At 44.1% G+C, this 24242-nt stretch overlaps 1 protein-coding gene across 2 annotated transcripts in view; it reads right to left on the bottom strand.

The window, feature by feature from the left end:
- Window positions 1–24242, bottom strand: part of PIWIL2 (piwi like RNA-mediated gene silencing 2) — a 666930-nt gene that overhangs the window by 19223 nt on the left and 623465 nt on the right. For both annotated transcript variants that reach the window (XM_077469839.1, XM_077469840.1), the window contains 2 exons: window positions 5421–5537; window positions 4829–4917 (listed from right to left, as the gene is read on the bottom strand). In XM_077469839.1, coding sequence (XP_077325965.1) covers window positions 4829–4917; window positions 5421–5537 — 206 coding nt within the window. The remainder of the gene's footprint in view (window positions 1–4828; window positions 4918–5420; window positions 5538–24242) is intronic.

The raw sequence follows: 24242 nt of genomic DNA, 5'->3' as shown, positions 1-24242 counted from the left end.
CTTTTGCAGTCAAGTTGGTCTGTAAAAAAAATAAAAAATAAAAAAAGTAGGATCAACATTCACAAACTTTCAAGATGACTAAGCAACTAATGAACTTCAATCCCGTATATTACTGTGGTTTCTCTTCTCCAAGAATCCAGGAACAGCAATTTCAGATGCATTTTGTAGTGCTACCATGGAACTATGATTCAGATATAATTTAGTTTTTTTTCTATTTGTAGCTTAATTATAATATACCATTACGCCAATAAACTATGCAAACAACAAGATAAAGGCTGCTGCAAAAAGAGGGCTCTCTGTCAGTCGAACCCCAGGTAAAATCATTTTTTGTGGGTACCACAGGGAGGGATTAGACCATTTGTGTTTTTTTTTTTCTACCTATATCCCTAAAATCTCCACACTTCTTTCTATGACGTCTAGTTCCCCTTGGAGTATATTTAAATATTTTTGTACGTAGAACCTTCTAGGATACCCTCTGACTTCAAGAAAAGAATGTAAAGTCAATTAGAGTTGAAAAAAAGTTCAGTTCAGAGAAATTGCCTGGGAAGAACTAGGATATAAAGAGACAAGAACACATCCTCAATAGACAGCAATTAAACATATCTCTTTCCTACTCAAGGCAAAGCAAAGTAACCAATCGAAATGTAAAAAAGGCTGGAGCTCCGCGGAAGGTTTTTATTTAACCGGTTTCCGACCGGCACATGCCGATGTAAGTCGGCAGAATGGCACAGCTGGGCAAATGGACGTACCTGTACATCCCTTTAAATTTGCCGCCGTGCCAGCGCTGGCACCTACGTGAGTCGGGTCACGGGTCCTGCAGACTCGATCACCGCGGGGATACCCACAATCATCTCATGGGGAGACGCTAATGTAAACAAGCATCTCCCCGTTCTGCCTAGTGACAGTGTCACTGATCTCTGCTCCCTGTGATCGGGAGCAGAGATCAGTGACTTGTCACATGTAGCCACGCCCCCCCCCCCCCAGTTAGGAACATGCCCCAGGACACACTTAACCCTTACCCTGCCCCCTAGTGGTTAACCCCTTCAATGCCAGTGTCATTTACACAGGAAACAGTGCATTTGTATAGCACTGATTGCTGTATAAATGACAATGGTCTCAAAAATGTGCGATGTGAAAAGTAAAAAGTGATACTGCGCTACGGAGTATATGAAGAGATACACTTATAGTTTGGAGGGGTGAAGCTGCCTCTACAATTTACTTAAACCCGCAGGTAGAGTAAAAAGAAATAATAGGAGAAAAAGTAGAAATGGCGCTACCCTCTAATCCACTGGAGGAAAAAATTGAGATGTCTTGGTCTATAATATACTTGCAAAGTGTTATTCCATAAGAAGTGTTATTCCATAAGAAGTGTCATATGAAATTGGCCTATAAAATTAAAAAATGAAGTAAAGAAATTAAATACCTCAAAAATTGATGTCCGTGTTAGACCCTCTGTGGGGTGTTTATTAAAAGTTTTAGCCAAAGAGAGCGGTAAAGGTAGAAACTAGATGTAATTATAAATTAGCTTACTCGCTCCTACTGTGAACAAAAGAAACAATTATAAGATAAGGGTGAATAAAACATGTGGATGGAAAAAATGTGTGTTAGACCCTCTGTGCCAAATCAAAAATAACCATGAGAATGTGAAAAATCACTATTAGAAAAAAACAAGCAATAATAAAAAAAAGGATGCAAAATCTATTATTGATTGGTAAAAGAATGTATATATGGTGATAATAGTGTTCGCCTACTCCTGTGTTAGGCCCTCGGTGTTAGCCCTGATATTGATTAGCTGACAAAAAAACAAAACACAAAAACACAAAGTGATAAAGTGTGGAATCAATGTAATGTCTAAGATGTAAAGAAAAAAGACATATAAACTATCAGTTGCTAGATAATGTGTTGGACCCCCTAAATAAATTAGTGGAGTAATTTTTAGTTTAGTCGACTAAAGAGATTCGTAAAACAGTTCAATAAACCAACAAAGTAGTGCTAGATAAACTTAGTGCATATACATGGGTTTGCTCCCCTACTAAAAATACAATGTTTGAAAGTGTGATCATGCAATACGTATCAAAAAAAAAAAAAAAAAATATATATATATATATATATATATATATATATATATATATATATATATATATATATATATATATATATATATATATATATATATATATATATATATATATATATATATATATATAAAGCAGAAAAGGGATTGTTGCACAAACAGTAAATTTATTGATAAAATTTACGTCACATCAGGTATAATTCAGGTATTCACCTGAATTATACCTGATGTGATGTAAATTTTATCAATAAGTTTACTTTTGTATGTGCAGCAATCCCTTTTCTGCTTTTTTATATTGAGTCTTTGGGACAGACTCGATTGCTGGCACACCTGTTTCACTGACTGTGTGTGCAACTCACCTACACACACACATATATATATATATATATATATATATATATATATATATATATATATAGTGCTGCAATCAATCCTTCATGTGCTGGGAGAAGGTGCCAGTGCGCTTATCCGTGCTGGTAATAGTTTTGCACTCACCAGATGCCTTACTCCCTGGGGTGTTTGCGCTTTCACAGTGTAAGCCCCTGTGTAGCTCTGAGGATTTCACCTGGAACCTTTCTCCTTTAACATATTCTGGCACTCAGTCCGGTTAATCCGTGTAGAAGAGAGGAATGTCCATATTGTAATATTGTTTAAAAAACAAATTTATTAAAACTAAAACTGTACAACGCTCTAATTGAGAGTGTGAGAAGACCTTCTATGGCCACGCCCTATGCGTTTTGTCATCAAGAGCGGCCATATTGCTACACCTCTCATTCTTATATAGGGTGTAGTGTCCCTAGCGTGCTTGTGCAAATGCCCTAGGCGCCCATATTTTTGTGCGCATTTAAATAATTACTGGCTGCTCAGTAAGGGTAACCGGGTCACTACATCCTATTAAGGACAGATCTTAACGTATCTATGTCCCCGGGCACTGTATATTCCAGCGTATGCCCTTTTGCCTCCTAATGCATATTTCATACATAATATCATAAATGATATGCAGGCATCACAAAATACATAAAAAACATAAGAAGCATATACGAATGCAAAAAAATATTTAGTAAACATATAGCCTCATGAAAAAAACTTATAAAATATGAAACAAAATAAAATAAAAAGAGAAAAGATATGTGGAAAAATGGCATCTGGTGCCTGCATGTGTTTTTATGAAAAATCTTAAGATATTCAAAATAAATCTTTTAATAAGGTACATTTTGATCATATTTTATTTATTTTGCATGTGTAATTTTAAACATATTTTATTAAAAGATTTATTTTTAATACCTTAATTTTCATAAAAACACGTGCAGGCAACAGATGCAGTTTTTCCACATATCGTTTCTCTCCATATTGCTACACCTCTTTATAAGAATGAGAGGTGTAGCAAGTTGGCGGCTCCAGATGACGTCTTGATGACGAAACACGTAGGGAATGGCCATAGAACATCACACACTCTCGATCAGAGAGTTGCAGCTCGTACCTGTCGGCGTCTGCTACAATTTTGCTACTGTTGCATGTAATTTACATTGGCAAATGTGAGCACAGTTTTAGTTTTAACAAAATTGTTTTTTAAACAATATTACACTATGGACATTTCTCTCTTCTACATGGTTAACCAGACGGAATGCCAGAATATGCTAAAAAAGTAAGGTTCCAGGTGAAATCCTCAGAGCTACACAGGGGCTTACACCGTGAAAGTGCAAACACCCCAGGGGGGTAGGGCATCTGGTGAGTGCAAAACTATTACCAGCACGGATAAGCGCACTGGCACCTTCTCCCAGCACATGAAGGGTTGATTGCAGCACTCTTTACAATCACTAAAAAAAAATGTCCGTCACCTTCTTTCTTTCATCATATTCATGGCCTATATAGCAGTTTTTAACTTTAAACACACACATATAAATTATATATATATATATATATATATATATTTTTTTTTTTTTTTTTTCTTTTTTGATACATATTACACAATCACACTTTCAAACATTGTATTTTTAGTAGGGGGGCAAACCCATGTATATGCTCTTTGGCTAAAACGTTTAATAAACACCCAATAGAGGGTCTAACATGGACATCCATTTCTGAGGTATTTGCGTTTTTAAATTTCTTTACTTCATTTTTGAATTTTATAGGCCAGTTTCAGACGACACTTCTTATGGAATAACACTTTGCAAGTATATTATAGAGCAAGACATCTCAATTTTTCCTCCAGTGGATTAGAGGACAGCGCCATGTCTACTTTTTCTCCTCTTAAAAATGTCTGCCATAACTAGTAAAAAAAAAAAAAAAAAAAAAAAATATTACTGATAATGCCATGAAACTATCCCCTATTTTATAAACGCTATAGCTTTTGCGCAAAACCAAGCGCTTATTGTGATTTTTTTAACCAAAAATATGTAGAAGAATACGGATTGGCCTAAACAGAGAAAAAAAAAAATTTTTTATATATTTTTGGGGGGTATTTATTATAGCAAAATGTAAAAAATATAGCATTTTTTTCAAAATTGTTGCTATTTTTTTTGCTTATAGCAATTTTGTTTGGGAGCCACATTGCGCGACCGCGCAATTGTCAGTTAAAGCGGCGTAGTGCCGAATCGCAAAAAGTGCTCTGGTCAGGAAGGGGGTAAAATCTTCCGGGGCTGAATCGGTTAAACAGGTATTCAAGTTCATGAAAATAAAACATGTTAGTCAATATAGTCAGCTTCAAAGAGTTACTTATGAAAAAAAAGAAATTCACTAGCGTGAACAACTCACTGATTTGTGCTCGCCACGAAACCCGTCACCGAGCGTAGACCTCGACTGGCATCATGGTAGACGTCCATCCCAACAACCATTAGATTTTTCTATTTGAAGAAGGATTCATAAAGAGAATTTATATGAACACATAGCACAAGCAGCATTCATTCAGTAGAACAGAACCTTTCCCCATTGTTTTTCAGGGTTTATACTGTAATTTACTTGTAATATAGATTTTGTAAACTAACTATAAAGGCTGCAGTGTGTTTGTGCATGAAGAGAAAACAACAACAATTATAAGGGGGTTATTTAAGGCAAAACCACTTTGCACTACAAGTGCACTTAAAAGTGCAGTCGCAGTAAATCTGAGGGGTAGATCTTAAATGAGGGGAAGCTCTGCACAAAACACAAAATTGTGCGAGAACACACACTATAGTTGCACCTGCATAGATGTGAAAGGAGCTTAAGAATATACACCCTTAGATCGTTTTAGCCAGAACAGCTTCTTATATGTCACATGCGATTTTGTTACACTTTAGCACTTAAGCTTGACTTTTCTTGACTTCATGGTTTAACCCTGAAAACATGAGAGAGATCAGATATCACTCACCAGTGGAATGTCCACTCCCCATAGCTCCCCCCCTAGCTTGCAGTTGATCTGCAGTAGGATTTTCTGTGCAATGCTCCTCAGTTTTGCTGGGTTAGAAATGGTTTTTGTGTTCACAACCTGTTAAGAAATGCAAATTAAAAGAAATATTGTTTAAAACTAACCTGTTAGGTGAATACTTGTGCAAGGATCTGAACATTCAAAAAATTACCACATATGGTGCATGCTTATTTTTTTATCCACTGAGAGATGTAGGAATTCATTCAAGTTTGGGTTACACTGCACGGCAAAAAAAAAAAAAAAAAAGGGGTTGGCTACCCTAGAATAACCCCACCTACTACCAAGCATGCCTAAGAGGGATTTCACACCGAGCCGCGTGGGGCGTCGGCGGTAAAGTGGCGCTATTTTTAGTGCCCCTTTACCGTTGTTTTAGCACGCTATTCGGCTGCTAGCGGGGCGGTTTTAACCCCCCTGCTAGTGGCCGAAAAACTAGGATTTTTAAAACCGCTTACCTGTAAAATCCTTTTCTTTGATGTACATCAGGGGACACAGAGCCATAGTAATAACTATGTGGGTTATATCGGCATATCAGGTGCTGGACACCTGCACACCCCTTAAGGCATGAACTTCCCCCATATAACTCCTCCCATTAGAGGGAGTCCTCAGTTTTGTAGCCAAGCAATCAAAGTGTATAAGAAGAAGAAGGGAGGGACCTCTGTGTCCCCTGATGTACATCAAAGAAAAGGATTTTACAGGTAAGCTGTTTTAAAAATCCTATTTTCTTTTCTTACATCAGGGGACACACAGCCATAGTAATAACTATGTGGGATGCCCCATAGCAATGGCAACTGAAGGGGAAGACAGAATCAAGGAAACAGGAGGCCAGAGGACACATACTGCAGCCTGCAGTGTATGCTGTGGCCAAAGGCAATATCCTCATGACCTTTAAGGTTGATTTAAAAAAAAATCAGATAAACGTCTGAACCAAAGACCAATGTTGCGGTCTTAAAGATCTGAGCCATAGAGGCCTGATGATGCACCACCCAAGAGGCACTAATCGCCCTGGATGAATGTGCTCTTAATATGAGAAGGAAGAATTTTCTTCTTTAAGCTGAAGCTTGATCAATCACTTGACAAATCCATTTGGAAAATAGTGGATCATGACGCTGCCTGTTCATATCTTGGACCCTCTGGCAGTACAAACAAAACCTGTGTTTTGCAAACTTGAGTGGTCGCCCTTAAATAGATTCTGACGCTCTTACTACATCAAGAGACTGTAGTGCTTTCTCTTCCCCAGATTAAGGCTTCTGGGGAGAAAAGAGGAGGAATAATATCTTGGTTTAAATTAAAACCTATTACCACCTTTGGTAAGAATTCAGGATGAGGACATCAAACCACCTTGGTCCTTATGCATGAGTAAATATGGCTCTTACAAGACAGAGCCGTTAGTTCCAATACTCTTCTAGAAGAAGAAATGGCAAGCAAAAAAGATAATCTTTCTTGTCAAAAAACCAAGATAATTTCTCGTAAGGTTCAAACGGCTGATTTAACAAAGCCCACAAGACCAATTTTAAATCCTAAGGATTTAGAGGTGCCTTGATAGGGGGAATAAACCGTGTTACCCCCTGAATAAGCTACGCAACAAGAGTGGGAATCAAGAGGCCGTAGGAAAAGACATTGACGTGGCCTGGATCTGGCTCTTGATAAAAGTCAAGGCCAGCTTCATATCAGATCACATATGCAGGAATCCTGCCTATTGACATACTTCCTGGGTTGCCAACCCCTGGATCCATACAAAGAATCTATGCCTTCCAGATTCTATAGTAAGTGATTCTGGAAGCCGGCTTCCTGGCATTAGTCAAAGTAGACACTACTGAAGGAGATCACCCACGATCTTTTATAGAGTGGGATTCAACAGTCAAACCTGTTAAAATCCTTGTCCATAAATTAGGATGAAATACCGGGCCCTGTGCAAGAAGGTCTGGCTATAATGGCAGAGTCCAAATGACTTCAACTGCCCTCTTTATGATCTCGATAAATTAAGATCTTCTGCGACCCACTGGGGCCACCAGGATCACCTCCTTCTGTTCCTGCTTAATCCTGCGGAGAAGGCGCAGAAGTAGCACAGCTGGAGGAAATTCATAGATCAGTGAAAACTGATACCCTGGGAAGACTTATGTGTCTGTTCTGCCTGCTAGCGGACCCCTTGTTTGACATAAAGTTGTCGACCTTATTAATGAATCTGGATGCAAATAGGTCCATGTCCGGAGTACCCCATCTGACATACTGCTAAGGAAGATGTCAGGGTGAAGAGATCATTCTCTCTGAAATAATTGTCGGCATCTCAAGTAGTACGCCTGAAATATTAAAATTGCCGATAGGCAAGGAGTATTGTGTTCTGGCAAAGCTAGAGCATTATTCACCTCTTTTTGGGCTGCACGACTTCTCATGCCTCCCCGGTGATCAATGTAAGCCACTGCCGATGCCCTGTCAGACTGAATCCTGTCAGGACAGTCCCGTAATCTGACCACCAAGATTCTATGGCCAGATGTACTGCCTGAAACTTCCAAAGTTGATAGGCAAGGTCCTCTAACCTGGACCATCTCTCCTGGACAGAATCTTCTTCCAGGGCTGCTCCCCAGCCTAGAAGCATTATACGTCATTATAATGTACTGGTTGATACACCATTTAATATAAGGCTCATATCCCCACCCATTTGATGTGTTGCCTCTTGCTGTTGGCGGCTTTGTTTCTGCTTTGGGAGCTGCGATGAGTATAAAGGGGGATTTCTTGTCCCCTGCTGCCCCCATCTGCTCTTTAGTGCGGGTGGGGTCACCTACACATCGGCGCCATGTGCATGCACCAGCCGCTCAATGTCTGCGATTTTGCGGCGTTATGGCTGCACGCATTGTACCATCTGGTTGACCTATAGGAGTGCTTGTGCACTTTCCTGTCATCCACACATGACGTTGGGGGCGGAGCCCCTTGAGCCCTTCCTGGATTTAACTTGGAGGTTTAGCACTGCATGGATTCATTTCCAGCTTTTGCTTTCACTGAACACTCATGCTTGTGGATGCCTCTTATTGGAATCTACCACCGATGCAATTATACACTTATCTCACTCAGGTATACTCATTGGTTTTCCTCAAGTGCTCACCTGTAGCTTGTCTTTGACCACTTTGACTTTCCCCCATATTTGCACTTCATTTCTTTTTCAATGCTTTTTGCTCACTTTCTTTACTTCCACTCATGCCATTCTCTGGTGTTTCTCCACCACATTTCCCTATAGGCCTTTGTCCATGCCATTCATGGCTCTAGTCTTTATACAGTGCCTTGCGAAAGTATTCGGCCCCCTTGAACTTTTCAACCTTTTGCCACATTTCAGGCTTCAAACAAAGATATAACATTTTTATTTTTTGTGAAGAATCACCAACAAGTGGGACACAATTGTGAAGTGGAACGAAATCTATTGGATTTTTGAAACTTTTTTAACTAATAAAAAAATGAAAAGTGGGGCGTGCAAAATTATTCGGCCCCCTTGCGTTAATACTTTGTAGAGCCACCTTTTGCTGCGATTACAGCTGCAAGTCGCTTGGGGTATGTCTCTAGCAGTTTTGCACATCGAGAGACTGAAATTCTTGCCCATTCTTCCTTGCAAAACAGCTCAAGCTCAGTGAGGTTGGATGGAGAGCGTTTGTGAACAGCAGTTTTCAGCTCTTTCCACAGATTCTCGATTGGATTCAGGTCTGGACTTTGACTTGGCCATTCTAACACCTGGATACGTTTATTTGTGAACCATTCCTTTGTAGATTTTGCTGTATGTTTGGGAGCATTGTCTTGTTGGAAGATAAATCTCCTTCTCAGGTCTTTTGCAGACTCCAACAGTTTTTCATCCAGAATGGTCCTGTATTTGGCTGCATCCATCTTCCCCTCAATTTTAACCATCTTCCCTGTCCCTGCTGAAGAAAAGCAGGCCCAAACCATGATGCTGCCACCACCATGTTTGACAGTGGGGTTGGTGTGTTGAGGGTGATGAGCTGTGTTGCTTTTACGCCAAACATATCGTTTTGCATTGTGGGCAAAACGTTTGATTTTGGTTTCATCTGACCAGAGCACCTTCTTCCACATGTTTGGTGTGTCTCCCAGGTGGCTTGTGGCAAACTTTAGACGAGACTTTTTATGGATATCTTTGAGAAATGGCTTTCTTCTTGGCACTCTTCCATAAAGGCCAGATTTGTGCAGTGTACGACTGTACTATGGACAGACTCTCCCACCTCAGCTGTAGTTCTCTGCAGTTCATCCAGAGTGATCATGGGCCTCTTGGCTGCATCTCTGATCAGTCTTCTTGTTTGAGCTGAAAGTTTAGAGGGACGGCCAGGTCTTGGTCGATTTGTAGTGGTCTGATACTCCTTCCATTTCAAAATGATCGCTTGCACAGTGCTCCTTGGGATGTTTAAAGCTTGGGAAATCTTTTTGTATCCAAATCCGGCTTTAAACTTCTCCACAACAGTATTACGGACCTGCCTGGTGTGTTCGTTGGTCTTCATGATGCTCTCTGCGCTTTCAACCGAACCCTGAGACTATCACAGAGCAGGTGCATTTATACAGAGACTTGATTACACACAGGTGGATTCTATTTACCACCATCAGTCATTTAGGACAACATTGGATCATTCAGAGATCCTTGCTGAACTCCTGGAGTGAGTTTGCTGCACTGAAAGTAAAGGGGCCAAATAATTTTTCACGCACCACTTTTCAGTTTTTTATTTGCTAAAAAAGTTTAAATTATCCAATAGATTACGTTCCACTTCACAATTGTGTCCCACTTGTTGGTGATTCTTCACCAAAAATTAAAATTTTATATCTTTATGTTTGAAGCCTGAAATGTGGCAAAAGGTTGAAAAGTTCAAGGGGGCTGAATACTTTCGCAAGGCACTGTATATTATATATAGAATTGTCCATGTTATTACTCTTATATTTTACCTACTACTTCAGGATTATCTGATATACCCCTTTATGTTTACAGTCAATACTTAACCATGGACATAGTGAGACCAATAGGGATACGCATTCCCCATCCATGCGATGCTTTCCCTCCAATCTGCCCTGTGTGGGGTTTCTTCTGGCTCTGCCTCCTCAGCTCCCTGGTGATACATTTGCTGTCACTGTCTTAAGGCTTCACATTTGTTGGCTCAGCTATGTGTAGTGGTGAGTATGGGGCCTCCATTTATTAGGCTCCTCTTACCCTCTGCCTTTAAAATACCAAGTATTTACCATATACCAAATTGTATCCTTTCACCTTGGGTACAAGTCATACACATCTACCTCTGAAGAGCGAGCTGGGACTCACGAAACATGTCGGGTACACCTGATGTTTGTATGTTATGTGACTGTTCATACACAATTGTACTACTACTACTACTACCAATTGTATTCAATCCAGTTTTATGTACCTTGTACTAAGTGGCTTTCTTTGATGACAATATGCTTGTAATATTTTTACTGAATAAAAATATATACTGTACTTACTCTTGTTACTTTTATTGGCTTAGTGGTGCTCACCTCATCTAAAGTCCCAGGGCGAATTTCTCTTTTTTGTTGCATATTATAGGGATGGAGGCAGTGGCGGCCCGCCCATAGGGGGCGCCCGGGCGCCGCCCCCCCTCTCCCTAGGTGTAAAAAAAAAAAAGTAAAAAAAAAAAAAAAAGTAAAAAAAAAAGTAAAAAAAAAAAAAACGGGCCCTTTAAGACATTAAAAAAAAAATAAAAAAAAAATGTCATTTAACAATTTAACATAGTGTACTGTGGCGCCGGTCACAGTGCACTATGAGAAGCGCCACGTCCATGCAATCACAAGATTGCATTCATGGCGCTTCATTTGTGGGTTAAAAACCCGCCTTGCGGCGCACTGCAGAACGCCGACTAGCTTCCGCCCGTAAAATCACTGCGATTCTACGGGCGGGAGCATTGTCATTCTTAGACAGGCAGTCACTTCCGGTTTCCGGCTGCTTCACGAAACCCGGAAGTGACGTAGGCAGCTCCGTTCCTTAGCCCGAGCGGAGCTGCCAGACAGTGAGAGGTGAGTCACCACATAAAGGCTTTCTAGCCTCTACTTTGTGGAGAATGTTCGTGCATTTAGCTGAATGAATGCAAAAAGCTTTCACAGCCAGAAAGGTTTCCCCAGGCCAGGCGACTTTTGCCGTGGCCAATCAGAGAATGAGCTCTGAAGGGGGAACTCCACGCCAAATTTCTGAAAAAAATTTTGACGTGGGTTCCCCCTCCGAGAGCATACCAGACCCTTAGGTCTGGTATGGATTCCAAGGGGAACCCCCTACGCCGAAAAAACGGCGTGGGGTTCCCCCCCAGACCCTTATCCGAGCACGCTACCTGGCCGGCCAGGAAAGGGGGTGGGGACGAGCGGGCGGCCCCCCCTCCTGAGCCGTACCAGGCCGCGTGCCCTCAACATGGGGGGGTGCCTCGGGGGAGGGGGGGGGCGTGCGGCCCCCCCACCCCAAAGCACCTTGTCCCCATGTTGATGAGGACAAGGGCCTCTTCCCGACAACCCTGGCCGTTGGTTGTCGGGGTCTGCGGGCGGGGGGCTTATCGGAATCCGGGAGCCCCCTTTAATAAGGGGGCCCCCCGGATACCGGCCCCCCACCCTATGTGAATGAGTATGGGGTACAATGTACCCCTACCCATTCACCTGTGAAAAAAAGTACAAAAAAAAAACACAACACAGGGTTAAAATATTTTATTGCACAGCTCCGGGGGTCTTCCGTCTTCGGGGGTCTTCTCGCCGGACTCCTCCGCTATCTTCTTGTAGCTCTTTTGCTAGCGGAGGAGTCCGGCTTTCTTCCTCGCCGCCGGCCTCTTCTCCCGACTTCGGGGGTCTTGTCCCCCTCTTCGGTTCTTCTGCCGGGCCACCGCGCCTTCTTATAGCTCTTTTACAGGCGGTGGCCCGGTCTTCTGCTGCTGCCGCCGCCGCCTGTTCTTCTTCTTCTTCTCCTTCTTCTCCAGGAGATGTTGCCTCGACGATCTCCCTGGCCGGAATGCCAGGGACGCGCTGTGCTGCCACTTATATAGGGACAATGGGGAAGTGTCACATGGGTTGATGTCACATGGGTTGGTCACATGGGTTGATGTCACATGGCGACTGTGACATCAACACATGTGACCAACCCATGTGACATCAACCCATGTGACACCTCCCCATTGTCCCTATATAAGTGGCAGCACAGCGCGTCCCTGGCATTCCGGCCAGGGAGATCGTCGAGGCAACATCTCCTGGAGAAGGAGAAGAAGAAGAAGAAGAAGAAGGGCGGCGGCAGCAGAAGACCGGGCCACCGCCTGTAAAAGAGCTATAAGAAGGAGCGGTGGCCCGGCAGAAGAACCGAAGAGGGGGACAAGACCCCCGAAGTCGTGAGAAGAGGCCGGCGGCGAGGAAGAAAGCCCCCCTCCCCCAAGGCACCCCCCCATGTTGAGGGCACGCGGCCTGGTACGGCTCAGGAGGGGGGGGGGGGGGCGCCCGCTCGTCCCCACCCCCTTTCCTGGCCGGCCAGGTAGCGTGCTCGGATAAGGGTCTGGTGTGGATCTGGGGGGGAACCCCACGCCGTTTTTTCGGCGTAGGGGGTTCCCCTTGGAATCCATACCAGACCTAAGGGCCTGGTATGCTCTCGGAGGGGGAACCCACGTCAATTTTTTTTTCCGATTACATAAGGGGCGTGTTTTATGAGAAGTGGGAGGGACCAAAATGGTGGGCGAGGTCATGATGGGCGGGGTCTGGCGCCCCCCCATCCAAAAACTTCACCAGCCGCCACTGGATGGAGGTGTGTTACCGGTGACACCAGACCTTATCTTGTTTTCCAGCTTAGAAAGAAGGCAGGCATCTGTTGTTCACACCTTGCAGGATAAAGATTTTCCCTCCTGCTGGATAACAACCACCAATTTAGGCTCTGACCTATGTTGGGAGCCGAGCGTATTGGAAACAAACAAGGCCTGAATCCTCTTTATTCCAGACCAACAGGATGGCGTCTTGAAGAAGTCTTTGAAGGCCACCATTTCCCCTAAAAATCTCCTGCAGCCAAAATGAAGTAATTTTCCTTTCCTGATAAGTTTAATTAGTCCTACAATGGAACTGATTCATGTCTGGTGCAAGAATACCTTCTTCTGTATGGTATCTATAACCAGCCCCCAAGTAACCTCCTTGATGGTTTTAAGGAGAATCTTCCTAGGCTGAGAATCCAACCTAGAGATTTCAGCCATCTACAGATCTATCTGTATCTATCTCAGAGCTAGCTGAGATCAGACTCTGGTTTTAGACCTGAGACTGAATGATCTATTCAAAGTAGATCTTCTAATAGGCTAGGACCGCTATGCCTTGAGCCTTTAACCTGTCTAAAGGAGGTGCCAGAATCTTTCAGAACATTCGTAGTGCTGTGGCTAAGCCGAATGGCAGTGCTACAATTGATAAAAATTATTTTATATTTCTTTTGGATGGAACAAACACCTTGTCAGGGTGAACAAAGTTCACGTACAAAACATCCGTCAACTAGTTTACTATGTACCTCAAAAGAGAGAACTGTTAATCACAAGCTGATGAGTGCAGTTGCAGCCATCAGCGTGTGATACAACTGTTCAGCAGGCTGTGGGCTTAAAAGTGAAATTGATGTTGCAGCTCCCTAGCTGCCGTTCACTTTCACACAGGAGATAGCAGATGCCGCGCTTACTGGATGCCTGGGACTACAACCGCTGGCTTTTCACTTTCACATGATGATGATTTCATCACTTCTATTTTTAGATCTGCCATTTCCTGGCCAGTAAAGCCAGGGGACACATCGGGTCTATTAAACCCCTAGTATCTCCAAAGAGAGTACCCTGCCTGATGAAGGGGTCCTGCACTGCTCCGAAGTGTTGCACTTGGTCCTTTGCCTTGTCGTGTTTGTTTGTCACGCGACTTAGGGTCTCACAAGTTGGATCCCAAGTTGCGGCAGTGTGAACCAAGCCAAAATTTAATAATAATCAGCTAGATTTCTTTAAAAAAATAGCCTAAATTATTGTAAATTAGTTATAGTCTGTGAAAGTTAGAGTACATGTATTTGAAAAATAATCAAACCTGATGTACTTAATACCAATCATTACTTGAGGCCCTGAAATGCCAGGACAGTATAAATACTCCTTAAATTATCCATTTTTGTAAATTAGATACCCCAAGGGATTTAGTAAGAGGCATTGTGAATTTTTAGAAATTTTTATTTTTCCCCACAACTCCTTAGAAAATGAATTAAGTACATTTTCTTCACAAAATTATTATTTTAACAAATTAATTTTCACACACAGCATAAACATAGTTGCAAATACATCCCAAAACACATTCTGCTACTTCTCCCAAGGGCAGAGTAAAAGCAAGACTTTATCAAAGCCTAGTCGCATAGAGAGGCTCAACATCCAAGAATAACCTTTAGGAGTTCTATTGGCAAAATGACACCACTTAATTTCCTGACTACCTATTACATTCTGGTGCGACAGGTAGACTGGTTGATCAGGGCACTGATGACGGCTGCACTGGTGTGACAGGTAGACTGGCTGATTAGGGCACTGAAGACAGCTTCGGTGGTGTGGTAGGTAGACTGGCTAATCAGGGCACTAATGACAGCCGCACTGGTCTGACAGGTACACTGGCTGATTGGGGCACTGATGACTGCTGCACTGGTGTGACAGGTACACAGACTGGTGAGGGCACTGTTGACGGCTTCTCTGTTAATACAGGTACACTGGCTGCAATCAGGGCACTGACAGGTGGCTCTGTCTGTTTAAGAGTGTATTGTCACAATAAAGTTCACAGTGGGATTGCCAAACTCAAAGATCGCAGTACAAACCTATCTCCTTTCTCTCACATGTGCTCTGTGTGTGAGGAAGGAGAACAGTAACAGCAAGTACCGGCCATTGTTTACATTTTGTGATCCGCTCTGACTGGATTACAATAATCCCATGGGAAAGGGCAGCTGTAATTGGCTCTTTATCCCGATCTGTGTCCAAGGGACACAGCTTATCAGATTGCGCACCTCCGGTCGTGCCTATGAGCGGCAAGACGTCATTCACCCAAAATTACAAGGTTGTTAACTTACAAGTAAAATCTGCCTCTTGGAGTACAGTAGAGGGCATAGGAACTTTAGTATTTATTATGGTTATAAACACTGGCAAAAAGAAAAAAAGCTGCAGAGACATCCCTGATATAACCACTCCCACTCCCAGATAGCAAAAGGTGAATCATAAAGCACAGAGGGGAATAACCTGCATTCTATACTGTACTCAAAGAAACAGATCTTACTGGTAAGTAATACATTCTTAGTGGTACAATCATTAAAGCTATTGAATGAGAAGCAGGATGGTGGGCCAGTCCTTAAAAAGTCTGACAGGAATCTAAGTGTGTCCATATACCATGTCCTCTTGGGCCAGTTTGGTGCAGCGAGAATAACCAGAATGCACTTATCTCAATTCTGCAGGACAAATGAGGGAGAGGCTGGAGAAAAGTGCAGGTTAGGTGCAATTAATTCCAATAAGTCATCAGAGCATGCAATGCCGAGGGTGCCTGGACCTTGTGACAAACTTGTCCATATTATTGTTGAATCTAAAATATCAGAAGATCCATGTCCAGCATGCAGCAAAGGGCTTGGTATAACTTTGAAAGATAATGTCTCTGGATTCAGATGCTGATGACTGAGAAAGTCCGCCTGCTGATTTCCATGCCTGAGATGTGAATAATGAACAGGCAAAGAGAGGATCAAGATCGATTCCTTTTGATCTGCACAACTTCTGGTACCTCATTGATGGCTGATGTAGAGCATGGTAGTGGCATTATTCAACGGGATTCTTGTTGATCGACCCTGCAATTGAAGGATCCAGCTTTGAAGGGACAACTGAAAATGGAAGTAAACCCTTCCAAACAACTTTGACCTACAGGTAAGCCTAGATTAAGGCTTACCTGTAGGTCCAAGTAATATCTCCTAAACCTATATGGTTTAGGAGATATTTGCCCGAAAATGGGCACCGCTGTCTACGGCGCATGCGCCGTAGACAGCGGCGCGCATGCGCACTAAATGCGGCAAGTCCAAGAATGGATTTGCCAAATTTGTCGACTCCCGTGCGCATGCGCGGGAGTGACGTCATCGCGGCCTCGCCGTATGACAGCGGCGGAGCTGCGAGGCGCGACTCCCGTGCGCATGCGCGGGAGTGACGTCATCGCGGCTTCGCCGCTGTCATTGGTCGGAGCTGCGAGACGCCACCAGCAAGATGGACGCGGCGGACTACAGGGATCAGCGGCGACTTCGCTGGCTCCTGTGTCAGGTAAGTGACACATAATGAGCTACTATGCGATGCATAGTAGTCCATTATGCTTTACCTTTGCAGGGAAAAAAAGAGGAAGTAAACCCATCAGGGTTTACTTCCTCTTGAATCACCATGAGGTTCAGGATGTTGATGGGAATAAAGACTTCCTATAACAATTAAGTCTCCAGCTCCATCTAGCCAAGGTGGCCTTAGGATGCACTCTGACAGTTATCTCATGCTGTCAGAATGTTGCGTTTCAATGGTCTGGAGTGAAATTGGGTGTAGCTGTAGGCAAATATCAACCCTAGAATGGAAGGACCCAGGCATAAAAGTGGTAGGACAGAAGTCCTTTAGCAGGAAGATTCTAGACAGGCCATATTTAAGGTCAGGCACAGGTATCTAACATGTTGGATCCAGCAACTACTTCCGATAATTAAGGATATGACTTTGGTCTTTTTTATTGCTTCTCCTTTGTAACTACATGTACAATGGTTTCCTTACCTTCATCCACGTATTTTTAGGTACGCACACATTTGCATCTCCTTTTTCCTTCTTTGTTTATATTTAAATTTTTTTTTTTCCCATAACTTGAATTTGTTCACCGATTCTTTACTTCATTAGTCTTCCTATTTTTACATTTTCTCACCATTTTTCTCACTTTTATAAATTTTTTACTTTTTCTTAATTTTATACTTCACCTTCACTTCTCACACACAGATTTTAGATTTTTGAGGTTTATTTTTTAGATGTCCCTTCACTACAAGCCACTCTACTTTCAACACTGAATTGGTGCCATATTCTACACTCTGACCTGCTTGGGGTGTCATTTGTGCTTTCTGGGTGTTGCCTGGGTTGTGCCACCTCAACCCCGGTCTATGGCATTTTTGGCCAGTCTGACTACCAATGTGCAGCACCACCTCTGTGCAGGTATATACGCAAGTCTATGGGTCAAGTGTACATATGGGTTTTTATTCATATGGTATATTTGTCCACTTTTTCCCAGACCATCCAAAATATGTTTTCTCTATTTATAAGTTACCATTACGGTCTTGCTCCTGATGAGTGACAAAAAGGTCACGAAACGCGTAGAGCTGTCAACTTCCATTTTTTTGTATACAATTTTGAACAAAGATTGGACGTTCCTTCTTGATTTATCTCTTGTTTTAGTATTTTTCTCAAGTGACACATTAATGTGTCACATATCCATATATAATTGGTGCTTATTGAATGTCAAGTTCCTCATATATTTACCATTAAAGCGGTTCTTCCCCCTAAGGGTCCTTTCACACGGGGCGGATCAGTTCTGATCCGCCCCGTGGATATCCGTTTGCTCAGCGGGGATCACTCCGCCGATCCCCGCTGAGCAGGGAGATGACAGGTCTGTCTCTGCATACTGCGCAGGGACGGACCTGTCACAGCGTCGCTCTCCCCTATGGGAGATCGGGTGACGACGGACCGCAGTGTCCGTCATCACCCGATCCGATGACGGATGGAAAAATAGCTTTTTCCTCCGTCACAATTTTTCAGATCGAAGCGGGTTGGATGTCAGCGGACATGTCACCGCTGACATCCGACGCTCCATAGAGCTCTATGCAGCACCCGTTCAGGTCCGCCTGAAAAACTGACAGGCGGGCCTGAACGGGACGTTAGTGTGAAAGGGGCCTAATGGGGAAGTTCCGCTAATCTTATCCCTCCCCCCCTCCGGTGCCACAGTCGGCACCTTTCAGGGGGGAGGAGGGTGCAGTTACCTGGATAATCCAGGTAACTGCACCCACTTCTGGCCAGACCGCCGCAGACGCTCCGCCCCCCCCCGTTGTGTTCTGGGAAACACACAGTTCCCAGAGACACAGCGGGGGACCATAAGAGACGCGCAGCGCGACTCGCGCATGCGCAGTAGGGAACCGGGCAGTGAAGCCGTCATGCTTCACTTCCCGATTCCCTGACATCGCTGGAACCTGGGACAGGTAAGTGTGATTTTATTAAAAGTCAGCAGCTGCAATATTAGTAGCTGCTGGCTTTTAATATTTTTTTTTTAGGTGCAGCTCCTCTTTAAGTCCTTGTTGGAATGTATATTTTGATGAAATTGAAAATATTAATGTATGGTTATATGCAATAACATGTAAATATATGACTATATGCTTATGATAGGTTTACCATGTTGTGGTCCATCTGGCGACACCATTCTCAGACGGAATTGTTTCTCAACAATCTCAGGATCCCCTAAGCATACTTCCTGCCAAGATTGGGCGGGGGATGGTGTCGTTACGTGGACCACTGGTGACACTGGAGGCCGAACCTTGATTACCTCTACCTCTGTGATGAGCATTTCTGATGTAACACATGTGAACAACAATGGTGCATATCCTGCACATATTCTTTCTGATAAATGCGATTGCTGTGCTCCCCCCTGTTTTTCCCCACCCTACTTTCTCTCTTTCTTTATTCGTACTGGCTTTCTCTTCCTCCCCCTCCCCCTCTTTTTTTCCTTGCTGTACCCACTACCTCCAATCCCCCTCCGTTTTCCTGTTTACATTGATGTGCCTTATTTGATGTCAATGGCGACGTATGTGATGTAGTTGCCTGTTTACAAGTATGTTATTTTAACCTGTCTTGCTGTACCCACTACCTCCAATCCCCCTCCGTTTTCCTGTTTACATTGATGTGCCTTATTTGATGTCAATGGCGACGTATGTGATGTAGTTGCCTGTTTACAAGTATGTTATTTTAACCTGTCTGGCATACAATAAAAAATATATTCAACCTAAATATATGACTATTTGAATTTATTCAAACCAGTTTATCTAAATAAATTTTTCTGCTTCCGTGTGCCTCATATAAAGTCCTGCCCATTGCTTCCTCTTTTTTCTAAATATTGAATGCGGGATGGAGGAGGGGATCTGAACGGCCCCTACTACCTCATTTAAAGTCCCAAATATCTTTGCTCCTTTTTCTTAAGGATATGACTACATAACTGCAGAGCCTGCACTGTTCGCTGGACACTGGCTGACATGCCGTTCATCCAGGTAACTTACAATGTATAGCCTTTGGGAATGGATCAGAGCCATGACTGGGGGCAAGTACCTTGGTGAAAACCAAGGAGGCCGTAGAGAGGCGAAAGGGCAGGGCTACAAACTGGTAATTCCAATCACCCGCTGTAAAATGCAGCTAGCGTTGATGGGCAGGGAAAATGACAATGTGTAAGTAAGCATACTGGATAACTACTGAAGGCAGAATATTGCTTGAAAGGAGGGAGGTAATGACTGACCTGGCAGAATCTACACAACTTTTTTTAACCTGCAGGAACAAGTTGAGAGCCTTTAGTTCCAGAATAGGCTGACCTCCTATTTGGCTTGGGAACTGAACAGGTTTGAGTAGAAAACCTGAAAGCGTTCCTTACTCTAAAACTGGGGTGGATGACTCCCGCAAGAGGAGCCTGCCTTTACAAGAAAGAGATGCAAATTATAGAGCATGAAGCAAATAGAGGAGACAGAGTCCAAAGCTCATGTTTGTAACCCCTGTAAATGATACTCTGGACACAAACATCTATCATTTTCTTTGACCAGAAGGTCAACAGGTGTTCCTCTACCTGGCACCATCACTGAGAAGGCTTGATGCCAGACTTGGCTTGTTTCGAGGTCCATGCCTTCTGAGAAAAAGCGGAGTTAGACTTACCGGTAACTCCTTTTCTGAGAGTCTTCCAGGACAGCCCATGAGACCTAGGGCTCCTCCTACCAGGACAGGAAACACATTAAGCCCCACCAAATAAAAGGGCAGTCCGCCAGGCCCCAAGCCAGTATTCTCGACAACCGTAGGAAAACCCTGTAAAACATATGCATAATGCACATAATTTCAAGGCAAAACCGGGTGGGATTCTGGCTGTCCTGGAAGATTCTCAGAAAGAGAGTTACCAGTAAGTCTAACTCAGCTTTTCTCTAAGCATCTTCAAGGACAGCCCACGAGACGATGAGCCAGAACTTACCAGTCTAGGGAGGGACAACTGCCTGAAGGACCTTACGACCAAATGCCTGCTCCTGAGCAGATAGGAGTTCCAGGCGATAATGCTTAATGAAGGTCGAAAAACTGGACCATGTGCTAGCCCTGCAAATTTGTTCTGGTGAGGCTCCAGCCTCTCAGCCCAAGACTCAGACAAGGCTCTTGCTGAATGCGCAGTGACAAAAGGCGGAGGAACTTCCCTAATTTTCTAAGTTTAAGAAATAGCTTGCTTTATCCATCTAGCCAAGGTGGCCTTAGATGCACTCTTTCCCTTGTGTGCTCCTGAAAAGAGGACAAGGCGTCTGCTTTTTCTAAAGGTCTTGGTGACCTCAAGGTAGATGAGAAGAACTCTTCTCACGTAAAAAAAAAAAAAAAAAAAAAAATTCTCTTTGTTGCCCTTTGGCGAACTACAAAAGGTTAGCAGTACAATGTCCTGGGATCTGTGGAATATACCGGCTGGCCACTTTAAGAAGAAATTCTGGATCCGTTTTCAAAACAACCCGAGCCTCAAAAATTGTGAGGAATGGCTCCCTCACTTACCATAAGAGCTGAGGTAAATGCCAAAAGAAAAAATAGGATTTTTGTACTCACTTTAAAATCCTTTTGTCTGAAGTTCACTGACTGACACAGCATCAGTAATCTTGACTGTGGGGTTATTATGCCACCTTCAGGAGAGGACTAGGCAGAACATGTAATACATGTGAAAAACAACAGAATTTTACAGCTCCGGTCCCTCTGGTAATAACCCCTCAGCCTGCCTCCTGCAGCTCAGTACGTCAACAGGCAGTATAACCTAAACCAATAGGAGGGGAGGGTGCTGTGTCAGTCAATAAACTTCAGAGAAAAGGATTTTACGGTGAGTACAAAAATCCTATTTTCTCTTTCGTTCATCGACTAACACAGCTCCAGTAATCTTGACCATAGGGACGTCCCCAAGCAGTGTCATAACGAGGGGTGGGAACCGAAACATAACTTCACCCACAACCAGAGGTGCTCCCTAATGGGGGAGTCACCATCCGAACCAACCACATCAGAACTTGCAGTCAACGTATGCATCAGAGTGCATAACATTCAAAAAAGGTAACTTTCCCTCAATAGAAGAGTGTAAAATTGCAACATTACAAGGCCGCCTGCAAAACTTTGCGGCCAAAGCAAGCATCAGAAGATGTGCTTACATTCACTTTGTAAAAGTGTGAACGGACGGCCAAATTGCAGTCGTACACACTTGAGCGACTGACGCTTGATGTCGGAAAGCCCAAGAGGTCCCAATTGCCATGGGGGAATGGGCTGCTACAGGAAAGGGAGGCACCTGCCCCTTCAAGACGTAAGCCTGGACCACAATCTGTCTGATCCACCTGGAAATGGTGGCCGACAATACCGCCATCACTTTTTTGGGACCAGCCACTGAAACGAACAGAGAATCTGACTTCCGGAAGGGAGCTGTGGCAGACAGATATACCCTTCGAGCCCGAACCACGTCCAGGGAATGGAGGGCCAACTCCTTAGGATGTGTTGGCTTAGGACACAGAGCTGGTAACACAATGTCTTCATTGAGACGGAAGACCGAAACCGCCTTCGGCAGAAAATAAGGTTGCGGATGCAACACCACCTTATTCCTGTGGATAGCCAGATAGGGTGACTTGCATGACAAGGCCGCCAGTTCAGAAACCCTCCTGGAAGATGTAATGGCCATTAGGAAGACCACTTTCTGAGAAAGTCAACAAGGGAATTTCCCTGATGTTCTCAAACAGGAATTTCTGAAGCGCAGAGAGTACCAGGTTCAGATCCCACAGGGGGCAAGTGTGGACGCACCGGAGGGACTACATGCCGGACCCCTTGTACAAAGGTGCTCACTAGAGAGTGAGACGCCAGGGGTTGTTGGAAAAAGATAGCCAAGGCTGATATCTGTCCCTTGATGGTTCTTAAAGCCAGTCTGGTCTTCTCCTTGCTGTAGGAACAGCAGGATCCTGGAAACAGAATAGGTGCCCGGACGCCACCCCATCTCCTCACACATGGAGATATAAGCCTTCCATGTAGGATGGTATATCTTCCAGAAGAAGATTTCTGTGCCTCCAACATAGTTGAAATCACTGAGTCAGACAGGCCTCGGTTCCTTAGCACCTGGCTCTCAACAACCATGCCGTTAAAACCAGCGATGGTAAAGCAAGATGGAGAATCGGACCTTGAGACAGAAGGTCTTCTCACATCGGTAGACGCCAGGGAGCGTCCGCAACCAGGCGTACTAGGTCGGTGCACCGGGGATGCTGAGGCCAATCAGTATCACTGGAATCCCCTCAGCCTCCACTCTGCCGAGCAGACGTGGTAACAGTTTTAGCAGAGGAAAGGCGTAGATCAATCGGTACTGAGCCCATGGAGCCACCAGTGCGTCTGATGCGTCCGCCCAAGGATCTCTCGTCCTGGATACAAACCTCGGCACCTTTCAATTGAGTCAGGAGGCCAGGAGATCCACGTCTGGTGTGAACCCACCACAGGGACAGAGAGAGAGGAGGGAGGAGAGGGACCCCCGAATCGACCTCCCAGCTGGGGAACATTCCATCACAGATCTACTCTCCGATCAGTACGGGGTGGCTGCTGGACAAGGCACACTGTGACAAAGACATCGGTAGTCTGGTCATATGTGTGCCTCGGATCGTTGCGCTCACCGCCCGCCCCTGAAGCCTGAGGGGCATGTCGTGGCCGACCCAGCGTGTAGCTAGGGTCTGCACACGCTTGATGGCCAGGCTGGGGAGACTACAAGGATCTAGATAATCCAGCCTGTCACCCAGCCGGCTGTTGATAGCAGATCACAGGATCTTAAAGCTTGCGCAAAAGGCAAAAAATCCAGAAAAATTGCCAGGGCTGATGGTCCAGCAGGGAGCTTAGGTCCCCCTCCTTCACTAGGCAGAAAAAAACCTGAGCTGCAGGAGGCAGGCTGAGGGGTTATTACCAGAGGGGACCGCCCCCTGGGTGAAACTGTAAAGTTTTTTTGTTTTGCCTAGTCCTCTCCTGAAGGTGGCGTAATAACCCTACGATTACTTGAGCTGTGCCAGTCAATGAATGAAAGAGAAATTGTTTTTAAGGCAAGTAGCTTAACTGAAATATCCTCTAAGGGCTCAAAAGGGAATTCTACCAGAGTTTGAAGCACCAGGGACGGGTCCCCAGGTTGGACAACTTTAAACCACTACTGGCCTGGACCTAGAAATAGATTTCCAAGAAAGAAAATTGGAGAAAAACACTGATAGCTGCCGCCTGTACTATTAAAGTGGTTGTAAATTCACTTTTTGGATTTCCACCTATAGGTAAGCCTAGAATAAGGCTTACCTATAGGTAGTGGAAATATCTCCTAAACCTGTGATGTTTAGCAGATGTGAAGTTAATCATGGCTCCAGTGCGCATGCGCGGGAGTGACGTCATGCGGCTCAGGCGAATCACAGAGCTGGAGTCCGCGGCCCGGAAGGAAGAGGGTCCAGAAGATGGATGCTGCCTACGCGGGACATCACTGGATTCT

The sequence above is a fragment of the Lithobates pipiens genome, unplaced genomic scaffold, assembly GCF_037356315.1.
Source record: "Lithobates pipiens isolate NorthernLeopardFrog02 unplaced genomic scaffold, aLitPip1_a1.2 Scaffold_8, whole genome shotgun sequence".
NCBI lineage: Eukaryota > Metazoa > Chordata > Amphibia > Anura > Ranidae > Lithobates > Lithobates pipiens.
This window is presented reverse-complemented; position numbering and strand designations above follow the sequence as displayed.